The 17,544-nt window shown below is 38.6% G+C and overlaps 2 protein-coding genes across 3 annotated transcripts in view; both read right to left on the minus strand.

Moving 5' to 3' along the window:
- The window catches only part of LOC306843595 (E3 SUMO-protein ligase PIAS1-like), a 40,847-nt gene extending 37,971 nt beyond the window's left edge, over positions 1-2,876 (minus strand). The window contains exon 1 of one of the 2 annotated variants that reach the window (XM_079375137.1): positions 2,836-2,876. In XM_079375137.1, coding sequence (XP_079231263.1) covers positions 2,836-2,859 — 24 coding nt within the window. In that variant the 5' untranslated portion in view covers positions 2,860-2,876. Of the gene's footprint in view, positions 1-1,169; positions 1,260-2,835 lie in introns of those variants that run through there. The other variant, XM_079375136.1, reaches the window with a different exon arrangement.
- Positions 2,877-5,108: 2,232 nt separating this feature from the next.
- Positions 5,109-9,501, minus strand: LOC306878321 (SKI family transcriptional corepressor 1 homolog-B-like; the record flags this gene model as incomplete). The annotated part of the gene is made up of 8 exons (XM_079430597.1): positions 5,109-5,206; positions 5,541-5,606; positions 5,791-5,865; positions 5,961-6,035; positions 6,625-6,693; positions 6,806-6,898; positions 7,087-7,177; positions 7,804-9,501. The coding sequence occupies 8 exons, from the start codon at positions 9,499-9,501 to the stop codon at positions 5,109-5,111; spliced, it is 2,265 nt and encodes a 754-aa protein (XP_079286723.1).
- Positions 9,502-17,544: the final 8,043 nt, after the last annotated feature.

The following is a 17,544-nucleotide window of genomic DNA, read 5'->3' on the forward strand; positions in this document are numbered from 1 at the left end:
TGAATGATAAGGTTTTTTGTTTTTTTTAAGTCGCTAGGTTTGTTAGTATGTACCCGTTATGGGAAAAAAGCCACCTAAAGGGTCAAAGTTACTAAATATTGTGCTAAATTCGCGCTCGTGTGCGTGAGACGCGGGAGCTGATGCAGCGGTGGGTATTGTTGCGGTCCGCCCAGGTAAAGTCTATGTGTGGAAAACACTGACCATATCCAGACACAATATTTTAAACTAACCATTCGTCCTGCTGTAGCCGCTGAGTTGCAACTTCTTCATCTGGTGCTTCTCCATCCGGATCAGATTCTGAGTCAAACTGAAATGCTTGAACGACTGCGTGTCTACGAGCCATTGAGATACATCCACTGTCAACATTAGCGCATAGTACCGTGGCCGCAAGCTGCAGGCCACACCCACCCTCCACCTTGCCCCGCCTCTCTCCTCATCATTAGCATTTAAAGCTACAGACACAGAAATGGCTCGTCCTAAGGAAAGCTCATTTTGGGACTGGCTCATAGTGGCTGAAATTCTGCACCAAGGCTGAATTTCGGGAACAAGACTTCAGATAAAGTACTAGGGACCACTTAGGCCTATATAAAAGCATCCCAAAAAACAGCATGTCACGGGACCTTTAATAAAGTTCAGATTTTGTTGTAATTAAAATTTCTTAAATAACAACAACAGTGATCTGTTGAATTCATACTCCTGGATACAGCCTAGCGTATCACTCATGAGGTAATTTAATGGAATCTGAGCACAATGGCTTCCACGTTTAGTCTCAGTGCAGTGCATGGAAAATTGTGAGAAAATTAAGCACAAAATTAAACTTGAGGAAGTGTCCCACAACAGGACAAAGCAATATTGTTGATTCAGCTTTAAGCTTAAGGAATCTGAAGATTCTGGGACTCATTACTAAACGATATGTTTTAATCAGATGTGTTTCTAGCCTTTCATCAGTACAAGGGCATTCATCAAAAAAAGTGTCCCGATATTTTTTGGATACTATTATGGATATATTCATATAAATTGGCTTTGCAGTACAAAGTTGAGCTGCTTTATTGCTGACAAATGATAAAATACATTTGCAGAGTTTGTTTCTAGTTTATTGTTGTATAGTCAGTATCTAATAATATTATAGAAATATGACAGAAAGAGTTTGCTATGGAAGAATACTATACCTGAAGATCCCGTAGCACTAAGATTCCAGTGAAAATATGTAAGTCGTCAACATGCAAAGAGTCCATTGTGTTTACCAAAAACACATGAGTCTTCACATCACAAGCCCCTGAGCCCTTGAACTCATGCATATCTGTCTAGTAAGCAACATGTGGGCTATCTCTCTTATCTGCCCTACCCACACCTTCTGCCAATCTCACTGTTATTCCAAGCCAGAGTAACAATTTGTACAGTTCCTGATTACTGCCTTTAAAGTGACTATTAAATATTTCTGCAAGCAGAGTGAATAGAGGTGGTGTAAAATATCAGGTTAGACGCCAAATCTAATTATGTCTTTTCTCTCTGCACTGGTGGACCAGCCAAAGACACAGATCAAGGGCAAACAATAGGTCTATATGTAAGAAATGAGTTATAAATGCAAAACAAGAACAAATGACTAAATTTATGGAAAGCAAAAAGACAAGAAGAAACTATGCATGAGAATAAATAATAGAGCATCACACAAATCAAAAAACACCGTCTTAACATTGAGGCTACATTTTTGCAACTGACCCCTGCAGTCAGCTCTTTATCATGATACAGAAGCTTTCAAATTCCATAGACACAAAAAAATTAAAAATCCTTATCCGACATGCACAGCTTGAAAAAACAAAAAAACAAAACGCTCAAGCATGTTGTGGATCAGAGTTTGCATTCTCATACAGTTTTGAGCTCAGCTCACAGACCCCTATTAACTGAAATTCAACAACATCAGAACACCACAGTCATGCAACACCTGTCATTAACACACTACATTAAACATAAAGGGTTAGTTTATACACAAAAAAAATGAATATTGCTCCAAAACCGTATGACTTTTTTGTGAAACACAAAAGATGCAGCATGATAGCTTGAGTCACCATTCACTTTCAGTTTTTTTCCCCTCATAAAATAAGCAAATGGTGACTGATGCTGTCAGTCTTCATTTTCACATAAGTTTTTACATTTTTAGTGAACACTTTAACTAACTGCAGTCATTTTTACAACATTGTATTATTATTATTTCTTTTAAGAAAAGCTTTTTCATCCTTCTATGAACCATTGGTATTGAAGCATACGGCTGGTGAACTTAAATGTTCCGTCGGTATCTAAGTGAAGACATCTGACTGAAGTTTGGAGATCAGCTGCAATAATCAGTTCAGTTTTTATCTGCTGAAATCTGAGGGACGGTGCTCGTGCACTTGATTGACAGCTCGTCATCAACAGCGCTCGCGCCCTGCACGCGAAGAGATGGAGCTTTCTAGCAAATCCACAAGTACAGGCGACTATATCACACACAAACCATCAAAACACACACATGCGGTCTCCTAACAGCGTATTATGAAACAGCCTGAGTCTGAGACTGATTTTCAGCAGACACTCTTAAGGTGAGTTTTAAGCGAGAAAGAGTTAAAGTTGGTAATTCCCCTGAGGAGAGCGGTGGTCAGACAGCTCCCTCTACATCAACAATAACACGCTGAAAGCTTTCTACAACACCTCCGCTGCAAAACCAACTTTAGCCACGAGAACAGAGGTTAAATGCATTATAACGGCCTCTTAAAACAGCAGGTAAGTAGTACGCGTACTTCTAACGGTACAATAAGATCTCCCTGCACACTATCCGACTGGAAATTGAGCGCAGCGTTTTACCTTTAGTTCCGCACTCTCCGCCATCTTGTGACTGCTAGCGCAGGCGTGACGCTGTCGGGTCACGTGGTGTGCACGCGCAGCTCGTTGCCGGCGTAACAGTTCACACGTTTTTCAAACAATAGTGTTCAAAATCTTGCTCTGCGTTTTTGAGAGGAAAGCCTGTATGTTTTGGAAAAGTTCATATGGTTACTGCCCCAAAAACAGGGACGTCACTAGAGATTCATGGATAGGCAGGCTAAGCCTGTTTTAGGGCGTCTGAGCATGCTTACCCAGGATTTTTAAAGCTCCCAAAAGTTCATTCATTTATTTTAGTAAGACGATGCGTTTCAAATCTATTAAAATAATGTTGTTTTTGGTCAGAAGTAACAAAAGTTTTTAACAAAGTATTCAGTCTAAAAGCCTCAGCTTTGTTAGACACTCGTCTACATATATATATATATATATATATATATCCAAATAAATAATTTAAAGTAGCTACACTCAATCACATCCTTCCAACACCAACAAAATGAAGAAAATTACCTGGATTTTATTTTAAATAAGAAGACATGCAGGTAAAACATAGACCATTTTACTTAAGTATATAATGCGGCTACAAACATTGAGGAGAACATCGTTTTTAATGTTACTGAATTTACAGAATTGTTATGACCCCCTAAAAAAATCTCACACAGGGATGCAGACATAAATAAATCAGAGCATGCACAAGTTGGTTTTCCAGGTAAAATGAATGAATTAGCGAAAAATGTCATAGTTTTAAGCGGTTTTAACTAAATAAAGTGTGTAACATGAAAAAAAAACCTTATATATTAATAAATACATTTTTAATAGACCACACAAAAGATATAGCCTACGTTACTTAAGCCTATTCAAAATTATAAATGACAACAAGTGCACGGTTAAATGATCACTAATTACAAAATATGTTTGTACTGTATTTTGCTTTTTGTAGGCTATTTTTCATGTCCCCTGCCAGGTACTGACTGGGTACACATGCCAGACATGGTCTAAATCAATCGGAATACACTGGCCGCAATTATAGAGCATTTGTATGGCTGAATATCGGCCATGTGCAATGTCTGTGTTTACCACTAGATGGTAGTGTTGTATTTCACAACAGTAATAGACGCTGAGACTCGTTTTTGGGTTAGTGCGTTTATAATGGTTCATGGCTACTGAACACGTTTGCAGAAATATAGCCTAGGCTAGACCTATTTCTTTAAAATCTGCAATTTTGGATAAGGGATCAGTACATTTTCATGAGAAAACATTTTTAAACATTAGGCTACTGTTTAATTTAGGTTATATTTACTTGCCTGTAGGATAGCCTACAGCAAGATGACGATCAGGGCGTTATTATTATCACGCAAATGTTATTTCAGGCAGTTTCTGGATTTAGAATTCGTGTCTTAAAATAGACATTTAAACTGTGATAATTAAAAAATAACAAAAGTATGTTCGAAACATTGTGTGACGGAGATATTTTGAATTTATGAGTCAATACTTGTGGCTTTAATTGAACTTTTATTGATGAATGAGACGAGAGATAATAATATTTTCGGGGGAAAAAGAGAGAGACAGAGAGAAAGAAACACTCCAGAGGTCTTATGACATTTAGTTTGAGCACTTTCATGTGGAATAACAACTTTTGTGGTAGTCTCAGTTGTTTATTTGGAAAATATGGGATAAGTGCTTGCTCAAACTTGTGTTTGTTGTACATTAATATGAAGTACAGCTGATTTTCAATCATTTTTGGGCTGATTAATTTTGGATGGATAGGTCTGAAATGTTGCTTATTTAAAGTGCTTAAAATTGATGATACACAATTAATTTGGGATAGCACATCAGTGCTTTAGAGAAAAACAAATACATGTAAAAACACATAAATACATAAATAATAAGAATAATAATCAACAATTCCAGTTTATGAAATTTCACATTATACAGTTCATTGCACATTGCCACATATTATGTATTTGTATTGTTTTTAAAAAATCAACCTATTTACATGCGTAACAGCATAATTATTAGAATGTTTCTTGTCATCCTCTGGCTTGTTTTACTGTTTTCATAAAGTAATCCTAGACACTTTCATCCGCGGTGGAATGTTCAAATGCCAGTGAATAGCCTACTTGGGATGGATTGTGATTCAGCGGTCCTCAGGCCTCAGTGTTCGGTGTGCATAACTTGAACCTCTCAAACAGAGTGTAAGTGGAGAATTCCTTTAGGGGAGGTTTACAGATGTCAATGGGATCCTGCGATGCAGCTTTAAGTTAAGGTGGTAAGAGGGGTGGCTTGAATGTGCAGGTCCCTGTGCAGTGGCGTGGAGTGAGCATTTTGCAGGAGAAATGGTGAAGCGCGTCGTGAGCTTCTAGGGAAAAGGTTGATTTAGTTCCATGAATCACAGCACAAGGGAATCTACAGCTAAATCTATAGAACGATTTACTGAATCATGCGACTTTCTCCAAATGTCACAGTGACACACAATGATACACCATTCTGTATGTCTAATGAATGAAGATTAGATCAAACTCCTTTTTAATCATCACTACTTTGCAGTTAGTCAAATGCAAACATTGATGTTTTAATGCTTTTTAAGTACACTCATTTGTTTAAAAAAGTAGCACTTGCATATTTCTTTTGTAATTCTTTTAGAATAATGTAACAAAAAAGTTTACGGTTGATAGTGTATGTCTCTAAATTACCTTTAAGCTTCTGCTGAATTGCATAACGAGCCTTTCTCTCGTGATCCAACTCGTTGCACAATGTGTCTAAATAAAATAAAAAGAAAAAATTCATAAATTATTTGGGGTGGGGTCACAAACATTAAATGTTTTTAGAATCCCTGTGACCTAAGATTTTCTGAAATTATTCTGTCTATCTGAACGTATGCAAGTGTTACTTTTTCTAAGCTGTCATTTTTTTCTTTTTCACTAGTGCAGAAATATTTATTACCTCGGACAATCTGCAACTGCTGGACCATCTCCTCTCGATAAGACAGTTCCCTCTTCATTTGATCCTGAAAATTATCTGTTTGAGTCAACACGCATTATATTAACTGAAGTTATAAATAGAAGAAATTATATAGCAAACTAAAGCATGGTGTGAGTCCATCTCTTAATTACCTTTCAAACTTTGAAATTCCCGTTCCAGTTTTTTTCTTAGCTCCACTTGCTCCAAGAGCTGTTTTTGGAGCTCCTCTGTGGAAACCGACAGAAATCAAATCATTTATCATATCACTGTGACTTTTAATCACCACACATATCCCAATAGCTTTTGAGTTAACTACAGTCTTTTAGAGAAAATTATCCCAAGTAAATCAGAATTTTTTTTTATCATGCATTTTCACTCTCTGTTTGGTTTTCTTGTCTAATAGCGCTATTTAGGTTACTAAGGCTAAACACACGGTCCCCGTGTTCTCAAGCATGACATTGCAAAATAATTAGGACAGTTGCCTGAGGGGTGTGTGGAAAACGAGCCTGGCAATGTGGATCGTCTGCAGTTCAAGGACAATTCTCAGTTATACACGATTGTGTAGCGATCACACGCATTTTTAAATGCAGAATGCGTGTAAAATGGAGAAACATTGCACACAATGAGCTATTTGCTTTAAAAATAGACATTGGCTTGTCTGTTTTTAAACAATCATAAAAGCCAATTGCCTGCCTCTATTTGTAATTTGTCACGTTATCTTGTGTGTAAACTGCTATTTTAACAACCAAACATCTTAGCTTAGCTTATAGTGGAATAGAAAGCTCAAAATTGTGCATAAAATATCTAAATATTTACCTTTCGCCATATTCTCGATGTCTTTCTCGAAACTAAATCTGTTATCAGTATTTCTCAATGTAGCGTCGCCTGCCACAAAATAAGGAAGAAATATATTATCACAGTGAATTTTTGTATAAATGTATAATGTTGTTTTAAAACACTCACACAAGAGCAAGACAGTATTTTTATTGCAACTCACTTGAGTTCTCTTTCCTAACAGTAATATGATCCGAACAGGATTTTTGTGACTCACATTCGTCGTCAGTGGGGCTGTTGTTTGAAATATGCGAATCTAAAAGAAAACAGTATACAGGCCACTTATTCAGAGGAAATAATTAAATCCTATCATTTCTTCTAAAATCGACGAAATGAAAGTTGTTAAAATTATAGGGTATACGCTCTATAATAGGCTACTAATGACATTCCCAGTCATCTCAATGGCAAAACAAAAATAAAAATATTAGTTTGTTAAATTCTTACCGTTTGTTTCCGGTGCGCAGCGAGGAGGTTTAGAGGCCGAACAGGGCAGTGTGTTCTGAAGAGATGCTCCGTCCTTTTCATGTGAGTACACCTGCAAAAATTAACCAAGCATTTAAAAAATAAATACAACCCCAATTATGCATCATTTTCTTCTTTTCTTACGCAACCATGCGTCAGACAACAAATTGCGTTTGTACTCTTCTAATGATCTACGAATATCTGGCAACATCAAGCCAAATTATTCGTATTAGAAGGTAAATTCGGTCAGATGGACTGACAAAGAGAATAATTTGCGCAGTATCCACAGGGGAGCCCTTACATCAACACACCAATAGCCCGCGGGCGACGACAGAAATGACCATTCATTCTAAACATTTAATTTACTATAATTACGCGCCGCTGGGTTCTTTTATTTAGATCGTTCTACGGTTAAAAAATAGAATATAAACGATCTGTATCCATAACAACATAAATTGCAAATTGTTCACAAATAGAAAACTCTGAATGTATGAATGTAGTCCATAGGCTCAATTATGCGTCATTACTTGCTATTACAGTTGAAAGAGTGCTGTATCAGACAAGTGCTATTCTGAACAATTCAGTCTGCCATTTTGTTGATTCACGATAATCTGAGGGAGCTATTTAATTGATGTTTTAATACTGGATATAGATTCAAATGGTTTCAGTGCCACTGAAATGGCAGTTGCTGTGACTCACTTCGTAAGTAATGGCATCACTTTTCTTTGCCACCTGCTTGTTCTGCTTTTGATCAGGAGAGCTCGCGTCACTAAAAGTGGCTATTTGGTCATCATCCGGCTGCGGAGTTTGACTGTTTTCCCTCACGGGACTTTGTCGGTCATCCACGGAAAGTTGTACAGACTCCTCGTCCTCCGGAATTCTGTGAGTCTCCACGTCGACATCTGGTTCTTCCTCGCTGTCCGCACAAGGAGAGGCTGATCTGTAGCTGGAGCTCTCGCTCACAAAGTCTGGCGACAAACGTCCAGGATGAGCTCCGCTGTACGCGTCCCTGTTCCCGTAGAGCTTAGCTATGCTCTCTGCGTCTTTAACGACAGGTCTGAACGCAGAAATGTAGCTCGGCTTTCTGGGGGTGCTGGGTTGACCCTCACTTGACCTGGCCTCGTCCCCAGATTTGTCCTCGTCGTTCCTGAGGGACTGCGAACTAGAGCAGCGCTCGCTGTCGAACAGACTGTCTCTAGGTGTGTTTCCTCCCCGCTCACTTTCTGACATGTCTGTTTCGGTTTGCCGGCCACCCAGGAGCTCCGTGTGTGATTTTGGTTGTGCTGGTTGATAGGATGAGAGCGGCAGGCTGCCCGCGGTAGGCCAGAACATGGGGAACGATGGATAGATACCGTCCTTTGCACCGGGCCAAAACACACTAGGTACATTGGTCTTATTCTGCTCAACAACTCCATCATCCTTCTTTTGACACAGTCCAAAGGCTGGGAAACTATACGGATGCGGGAAGATGGGTGGCGGGATCTTCTGAAGCATGCCGAAACTCTTACTAGGCACAGGGATGACCGGGTAGTTACGCACGCTACTGGTTAAGCCGAGGTTCCCTCGGTCGTCGTCGCAGCGCAAAGTTTTGTGAGGAATATCATTGGAAGCGGTCTGCGTGATTCCGGAGGCCTGCGGTTTGAGCGGGGATGACATTTCTGATCCATTCCCTGGCATTGCCCGTTTCCGGCTCCCGCCGTTAAACATGGCCTTGACGTCCTCCCACGCGTGACAAATGTCATCAGACAAGCTTTTGTCGGTGAGTTTTAGATGGCGTCTCCATGAATTAAAATTGGCCGCGTCCGGCTGGGTGTATTTCGACTCAGGTGTGCGGTGCGAATGAAATATAAATTTGTTGGGTGAAAAATACATATTGCAATAGGTGCACTTGATGCATTTCGCCCTGGAGCTGTTGTACCTCGCAGGTATGAAGCTTCCGCGGCTGCCCCAGGCGCACTCGTGTGAAACATCGAATGCAAAATTCTCGGGTAATTTGGGAGGATTGTGAGCCCCGAGGAAGGATTTGCAGAGGCGCTCGGCCTCGCGTTTGGTGATCATGCCGCAGCGGCGCGAGGAGATGGGCATTGCCCCCGCGCGCCTCAGGATCTCCAGCTGCACCGGTGTGCACTGGACACAAGTAATTCCAAGCGCCACGCGTCTGTTGTGGATTTCGTTGTAGCTGTAGTTCTTCAATAAAGTGTTGGAAATCTGTGCCAGACACAGTCTCTCCTGACCGTCGATGACCAAAGAGACGATGGGCACTCCGTACAGCACAGTCTCACTCACTTGATTTGGCTTCAGCGAGCTGCTGCTAGAGTAAGGATGCAGTTCTTGCTTTGAGTTGGGGGAAGAGCAAACATCTCGTCCCGTAGAAAGCTGACTGGGTATCGACTCCATTCCTGGAAGTCTGTGAAGAACGAGTCAGAAATGTGCAATTACAATTCAATTCAAGAACTGTATTTTATGCATCTTTTGAGAGATGATGTAGAATTATTAATGTGTAGCCTAAGCGCTGTCCTAATATAAACACATTTTATAGGCTAATTATTACTATTATTTTTGTTTTTATTTTATTATTATTTATTATAGTGTTAAAATAGGTCTACAACAGTATCTCAATAAAAAGGCAAAATGAAAAAGACAATCAAAAGCCAGTATTTGGTATATTCTGTTTTAAATGTCTCCTTCTTGACTACAATTTTGTCTGTCACTTTTTTTTCATTCTCGATAGAATTACTTTTGCAAGATAAGAAATTATATTTAAAAATAACATTTTTTACAATCATTTGAATAATTATTTTAGCATTGTATTACAGACTATACTGTTAATATTTTTAGTTAAACACTTTACATTTTAAATGACAGCTTTAGGCCTGCTAATTAATATTTGCAATTAATAGGCCTACCTCGCTGTTTGGTTTGAGAATATTGCCGGCTCTAACACTATCCTTAAAAGCTTGCACTCTCTGACCTGAGAGTCTGCATCATGCTTAATGTCTCCAAATCGGCTCAGAAGCCGGAGCGATTTACTTAAAGGCCTCTTACGGCCCTAATACGCAAAGGGGCAGAAGGGAACAATCTTTTAGCTACTCCGATGAGCTTAGCAACAAGGAAAAGAAGCAGTAAGCCGCTTTCTGTGTAATTACGCAGCCTGTGTTGTTCGACTTTGATCTGTTAATAAAAGTCCTATCATTTATAATTAAAACATTGGGCAAGGAGCTGTTATATTTCAGTCCTACACATATATTCGTTTGATAGATGTATCCGTAATCCTTACATCTTTACGATGTACAATTATTCTATAGATTTGTCATATTGTTTTGTATCAAGTGATTTATAGGTGCAATAAATTCTCTTTCGTAATAAAGGATCAGCATATTTTTAAACATTAGCTACAGGCTAGCTTTTCTTCTAAAATAATTTTGACAATAATAAGCGCGCTAATTTAATAAAATTCACACGCCGATTATTATTTTGATCAACTTATAAATATAAAAAGAAACTTACCTTTTTATCAGGAAACGAAGTCAGATGAGCGAGTGTGTTTGCGTCAAATTAACAGGCCTAAAACAAGAACAAAACGTCCGGCTGTAGTGCGTGATGAGAACTGCGAGGTTTTTTAGAGTCTCTCCTCTCAAAACAGCTTTAGAGTTTCCATTCCACTCAGCTCTCGTGCGTGGTGACGGGAGCGCGAGCGAGTGACCACATGGCAATCCCGGAGCTCGTGCCTCTTCTTAATAGGTTGTGCGCGATCTACTTCAAGAGAGGGGACGCCAAAAAGAATAAGAAGGCACACCCACCGAGATCAAATCCGATTCTGGCATTAACCGTTTGCTTCCACTACTCCAAAACAAAGATCACTGCCAATTTATAATTGAGTTGCTTCTGCAGATAGATAGATAGATAGATAGATAGATAGATAGATAGATAGATAGATAGATAGATAGATAGATAGATAGATAGATAGATAGATAGATAGATAGAAATGATTAAATCAAGTAATGCCACCAAAAGCAGGGCGCTAAGTGCAGTTTTAGCGGTTTTGTGCGATTACGCATGAATAAAGGCGGCACAGAGAGATGAAGGAAAAAAGGAACAACAGTACATTTTGATGATTTGTTATTTCCCCCACTGATATCACGTACACCTGCGTCTTGTTGTTTTGGATTTATAAGTTCCCTATGAATTTTAGAACTGAATAATGTTTATGTTTGAGTGACACATCGGAAACCAAACAATAGGCTAATTATGAATTTGCCCTGAATATTTCCTTTAGGCTACATGTCTGCAGGCCATGCCCATGCAGTCTAAACTGCTTTTAGAGGCTCGTGGTCATCGAATTTTACGTCACATGTCTCCCGGTGAATGATGCACATTTGTTAAATACAGCAGCCAGTGAGAGCGGCTAGTGTGTACAAACAGTGATATATCAGAGCAATGGACTGAGGTAAGTGGTGCAACCTTATATGACCGTATTAACTATTTAAAACCTGATCAATGACCTTCAGTTAACCTCACTAAGTCTTGACGTAAAGATATCAATATCGAACCGGGCAAAGTTGTGCTGTCCACTCTGAAGTACGACAGTGGAAAATTGGCATTCTCTCAGAAATGTTTTGACGAGGTGTGCAGGCATCGCCAGTCACGCGTCTCCAAAGACAGACGTTGGATATATAAAAAAATTAAACAAGTGAAATATCTAGTCTTAATTAAACAACTGATATATTCACCTATTGGTTTTGTTACATTTTTCCATCCCATTTAATTATTACAGCAACCGTCTTTTTATTAGGCTACCTTCCGTCATTCGCTGAGGTGTCAAAACAGACCTGATTAAACGGTAGTTAATTATATAAAATGTTAACAATTAGCCGGATTCAATTAGTTAATAATGTCCAAAAAATGCCTTAGAGGGATGATTCTTCTTAGCAGAGCCATTACACCAGAACTGCCTTCGAGCTAAACTGTGTTTTGCGGTAAGTGAACATGTATCTAGGCATATGGATAGGCTGCATCATTGGCTATTTTAGACTAAATTGATGAGTTTTTATTATAAACTCTTCCAAAATGTTTGAGCAAAAAATAAGTAAATAAATGCATTTTAAATTAATGGGGTTTTATTACCAATACATATTTAGTTTTTATACTAAATTTATGAGTTTTTAGGTTATTAGAAACTTCCAAAATGTTTGAGCAAAAAATAAGTAAATAAATACATATTAAAGGCATAAAGTATAGTTAGCTTATATCGTCAGAGTTGAAAAAGTTTAAAAATCTGTCAAGCGATGCTCAGTATGCCCTGTGTCCAAGGGGCCACCGGCTTAACCTAATTCAATATTAATAGGAAGGGAAACTTTAACCAGATCTGCCTGGACGTGTCTCCTTTCACAACCAAGAAGCTTCGTTCTGGCCCAACAATAATTACAATTTTATTCTGTAATTATTCCTTCCTTGTTAATTATTTAGAGCTCAGACTCAATGCAGCATTGCTAGTGTTTATGGCGGGGAGACAGGGGCTCACATGTCTGGATCCTCCCACGAGCAGGTACAGCTACACAGCCGTCTTTAAACAAGCCATCCTGCCATCATTTAGTCAGACCTTTGAGAAGAATATCCCTTGTAAAAATGTGTAAGCAGTGCACGTTCATGTACCACTTTAAAATATTGAAATCGCTCTAACAAAAAATACATTTGAAGTCATTTGCATATAGCTATTTATCACTATTCATTTTACTGCCGACCAGGTTGCTTTGTGATAAACTTGATGTGCTTGGTAACCTCTCTGACATGCTATTAAATAATCAATGATTGTTTTTACATAACGGTTTAATCAATACGATAAATATTGTGTTTCAGGACGACATATGGCATTATTGGCTCATTAATATACAAGCTATTATATTACACGAGCATGAGTAAACTAATTAAAGAAACTTTATATAGGCCAGTTGCTGAGTATGAAAGAAAGAATCGAGAAAACAAAACGTCTTCATTAAATAGTGCACTGTAAATATTCTTTTGCAGAAAATTAAGATTAAAACATTTTCTTACAGTATAATTAGTTGCATCGCAAATGACTTTAATTTAGTTTAATACTACCAACATCGGTATTTAGCTATTAGCCTACCGCACAACTATGTAGCCTAGTCTTTTATTTTGAATCTGTCAGTATAGTGACAAATGGTTCGGACAAGACTAAACAAACAAACAAACAAACCTGATTATAGTGGTCAGTAGGCCTGCTATTATCGGAATGAGTCAGGCACAAATATATTTAAGGCACTTTAAGAAAAAAGCTAATGTCATCATCAGCTGACCTGGACACCTTTACAGGACAGTTTGAGCTGATGCCCTCTGGTTGCCGTTTTAGAGAACTAAAGACTATGTTCAAGAGACCAGACAACTCTAGTCTTATTTATTTGAGTGGGTTGATATTCAAATAACCAATTTTATTTAAACCACAGAATCATGAAGCGAATAATAATAATAAAGTATAAAATGCAATAACTTTTTTATTTCTTTAACATTTTATTTTACAAAGCAGCTCATTTTATTGAGAGAACGCGCTAACAAGTTCAGATAACAACAAAGACGGAAACACTTGTGTGTTTTAGAAAAATACGAGATGCTGTCCTGGAGGTCATTGCGAAGATTGGCACATAAATCAAAGGCAGACTAATTTAGCAAGAGAGGTTTAATAAACGCATCAGCTGAAAAGCAGTGTTCTACAGTCACCGTTATATCCGCGCAGTATAAAAGCGCGCGACCCCAATAAATTTCACTTTAGCGCGAGATCAATCAGCTTCTCTCATATTGATCCCTGTCGCCTTGACACCCCCAAGTCGCCTGCCGCAACCTTTTTGTTTCGAGTGAAAATAGCGTTTCGATTACCGTTTTTATTGGGAAAAGATTGCTACAAGAGGTTCACCATGGCCTGAAAATTAAGTGGTGACATTTTAATGACTAGACATTGATAAAGGAATCTCGCTAATGGCTGTGAACAGGTCTTTCAGTGCTCGACCGGCCCCCGCGCTAATCAAACTGGACTGCAGGAGAAAGGTCGCATTAGAGCAGTGGTATATGGGCCCCAACAGCTGAAGGAGGAGGAATAGCATATGCCCCATAGACTGCTGCTCCTCTTGGATTTTACTGTTGTTTGACCCTAAATTGCAAACGTGGGACAAAATGACTTAAAATTGCTTGGCTATTTTTCCATTAACAAAGACTATTTATCAACCAAAGTTAAAGATCCATATGTCAAAAACAATGAACTCCCTTTTTTATTTAAACAAGTGCTGACGAAATGTAATTTTTGCCACCATATATATAGTGTGTGTGTGTGTGGATATTCATTATGCTTTTTGTATTGATCAACATGATGTTACATCCGATGCGCAGTGTTATTGTAAACATTAAGGTTGGACTGTGTAAGTGTACACTTACAGTGATCCGGTTCAATATGCACTCATGTGGAGAGGAGAGTGACTCCGACCTCCGTATCAGATTCCTGTCCTCCCCATTGTTGTCATCCTGTACGGACCCCAACAAGACACTGGACCAAAACTGCATCCCATGACCACTAATGAATTATGTGTAATCAAATACCATCCTTTCAAACACAGAAAGTGTAAACTATGTAATGCTAATCATCTGAGGGATAAGCCTAAACTTAATCCCGAGAAGTATCTTTAAATGAATAACGTCTTTGAAGATGGAAGTAGGTTTCTAATACCATATGCTAAATTATTTAGGCTATCTTATAAATAACTTAAGCAGTTCTTAGAATACAGACAGCTACATGTAAATACATTTACGCGAAGATTGCATGGTCAAATCCATACAGTCTTGCATTGGTTAACTTTGTTCAGAGAACATAACTCATACTGCATGTTTTTGGTTTGGACCTGAATGATGCTGCAAATGGTCCAGAGAGGTGTGCTACATGAGCACCAACACCACATAGTCTTCACAAATCATGTAAATCTAGTTTGGATTGTCCTGAAAAAAACATTGAAACATGGAATGCAGACAAATGAAACAATAAGATCTGAAAAGTTTTATTGGGAAAAATCACCTTTATGTGCAAACCTCACCACAATTGCCTTAGGTAGTCACATGGTTGTTTTTGTTCCTCATAGATTTAGTTTTGGCCAGTTGTCATTAAAATCTAAGAAATTAATTTGAGACAGTTGTACATATTAAGAAATAGGTACAACAAATAATATAACTTATAATACAGCTTAAAAAACAACAGCAATGTAATAATGTATTTGGCTTTGGTATGTGACAACTACATTTTCAAAACTATACACATTCTCCTTTATATAAAATGCTCTTCTTCCACTGTGTGACGGCAGTCATATCCACTGGTGTAATAATTCAAAAGACACAGGCAGGGATAAATAATAATATCTAAATAAAATATCTGACACTTGCATTTGAAAAAAGTCCTTAAAGTAATACTGACGAGACATTAAAATGGCACATAAATATAAGAAAAGAAGGCAGATTTGATGGCTTGATGTGGTTAATGTAAGGAGGTTGCTGATTTGCTTTTATTACATCCTAAGTAAAGGAAGACCTAACAGTAAGTTAAGTCAGTGAATTTAGATGCATATGTTGTAAAAGGACTTTGTTCACTATTTTATTAGTTTATAGTTGAAAGCATAAGATAAACATGAATTCAGGTTTAAGAGGGTGCTATGAGTCACTATGGCCATTCTTGTCTAATCTTGCTGTGCTAATCTGCATCTGCTAATGTGATTAAGAATACACAGGTTCTCATCTGAATTCCCATCTTCATTTTAGAGATTTTCTTTCATCAAAGATATGGAAAAATATTAACTAGACTTGTCCGATTTGCTGTATAATATTAAAACACACTACTGCTCAAAGGTTTGTGGTCGGTAAGACTTTTGAAAGCGTTTTCTTATGCTCACCAAGGCATCTTTTATTTGATCACAAATATACAGTGGGGAAAAAAAACATTTGATCCCCTGCTGATTTTGTACATTTGCCCCACTGACAAAGAAATGAACAGTCTATCATTTTAATGGTAGGTTTGTTCGAACAGTGAGAGACAGAATAACAAAAAATCCTGAAAAATGCATTTCAAAAAAGTTATAAATTGATTTGCATTTTAATGAGTGAAATAAGTATTTGATCCCCTATCAATCAGCAAGATTTCTGGCTCCCAGGTGTCTTTTATACAGGTAAGGAGTTGAGATTAGGAGCACTCCCTTTAAAAGAGTGTTCCTAATCTCAGCTCCTTACCTGTATAAAAGACACCTGTCTACAGAAGCAATCAATCAATCAGATTACAAACTCTCCACCATGGCCAAGACCAAAGAGCTGTCCTAAAGATTGTAGACCTACACAAGGCTGGAATGGGCTACAAGATAATCGCCAAGCAGCTTGGTGAGAAGGTGACAACAGTTGGTGCGATTATCTGCAAATGGAGGAAATGCAAAATAACTGTCAATCTCCCTCGGTCTGGTGCTCCATGCAAGATGTCACCTCATGGAGTTTCAATGATCATGAGAACGGTGAGGAATCAGCCCAGAACTACACGGGAGGATCTTGTCAATGATCTGAAAGCAGCTGGAACCAGCCACCAAGAAAACAATTGGTAACACACTACACTGTGAAGGACTGAAATCCTGCAGCGCCCACAAGGTCCCCCTGCTCAAGAAAGCACACGTACAGGCCTGTCTGAAATTTGCCAATGATTCAGAGGAGAACTGGGAGAAAGTGTTGTAGTCAGATGAGACCAAAATCCAGCTCTTTGGCATCAACTCAACTCGCCGTGTTTGGAGGAGGAGGAATGCTGCTTATGACCCCAAGAACACCATCCCCACCGTCAATGCACCGCATCAAAGGGACGATGGATGAGGCCATGTACCGTCAGGGCCAGGGCATTGAAGCCAACCAGGGCATTGAAAATGGGTCGTGGATGGGTATTCCAGCATGACAATGACCCAAAACACACGGCCAAGGTAACAAAGGAGTGGCTCATGAAGAAGCACATTATGGTCCTGGAGTAGCCTAGCCAGTCTCCAGACCTTAATCCCATAGAAAATCTGTGGAGGGAGCTGAAGGTTCGAGTTGCCAAATGTCAGCCTCAAAACCTTAAGGACTTGGAGAGGATCTGCAAAGAGGAGTGGGACAAAATCCCTCCTGAGGTGCAAACCTGGTGGCCAACTACAAGAAACGTCTGACCTCTGTGCTTGCCAACAAGGGTTTTGCCACCAAGTACTAAGTCATGTTTTGCGAAGGGGTCAAATACTTATATGACTCATTAAAATGCAAATCAATTTATAACTTTTTTGAAATGCGTTTTTCTGGATTTTTTTTGTTGTTGTTATTCTGTCTCTCACTGTTCAAATAAACATACCATTAAAATTATAGACTGATCATTTCTTTGTCAGTGGGCAAGTGTAC

The sequence above is a fragment of the Barbus barbus genome (genome assembly GCF_936440315.1).
Source record: "Barbus barbus genome assembly, chromosome: 2".
NCBI classification, from domain to species: Eukaryota; Metazoa; Chordata; class Actinopteri; order Cypriniformes; family Cyprinidae; genus Barbus; species Barbus barbus.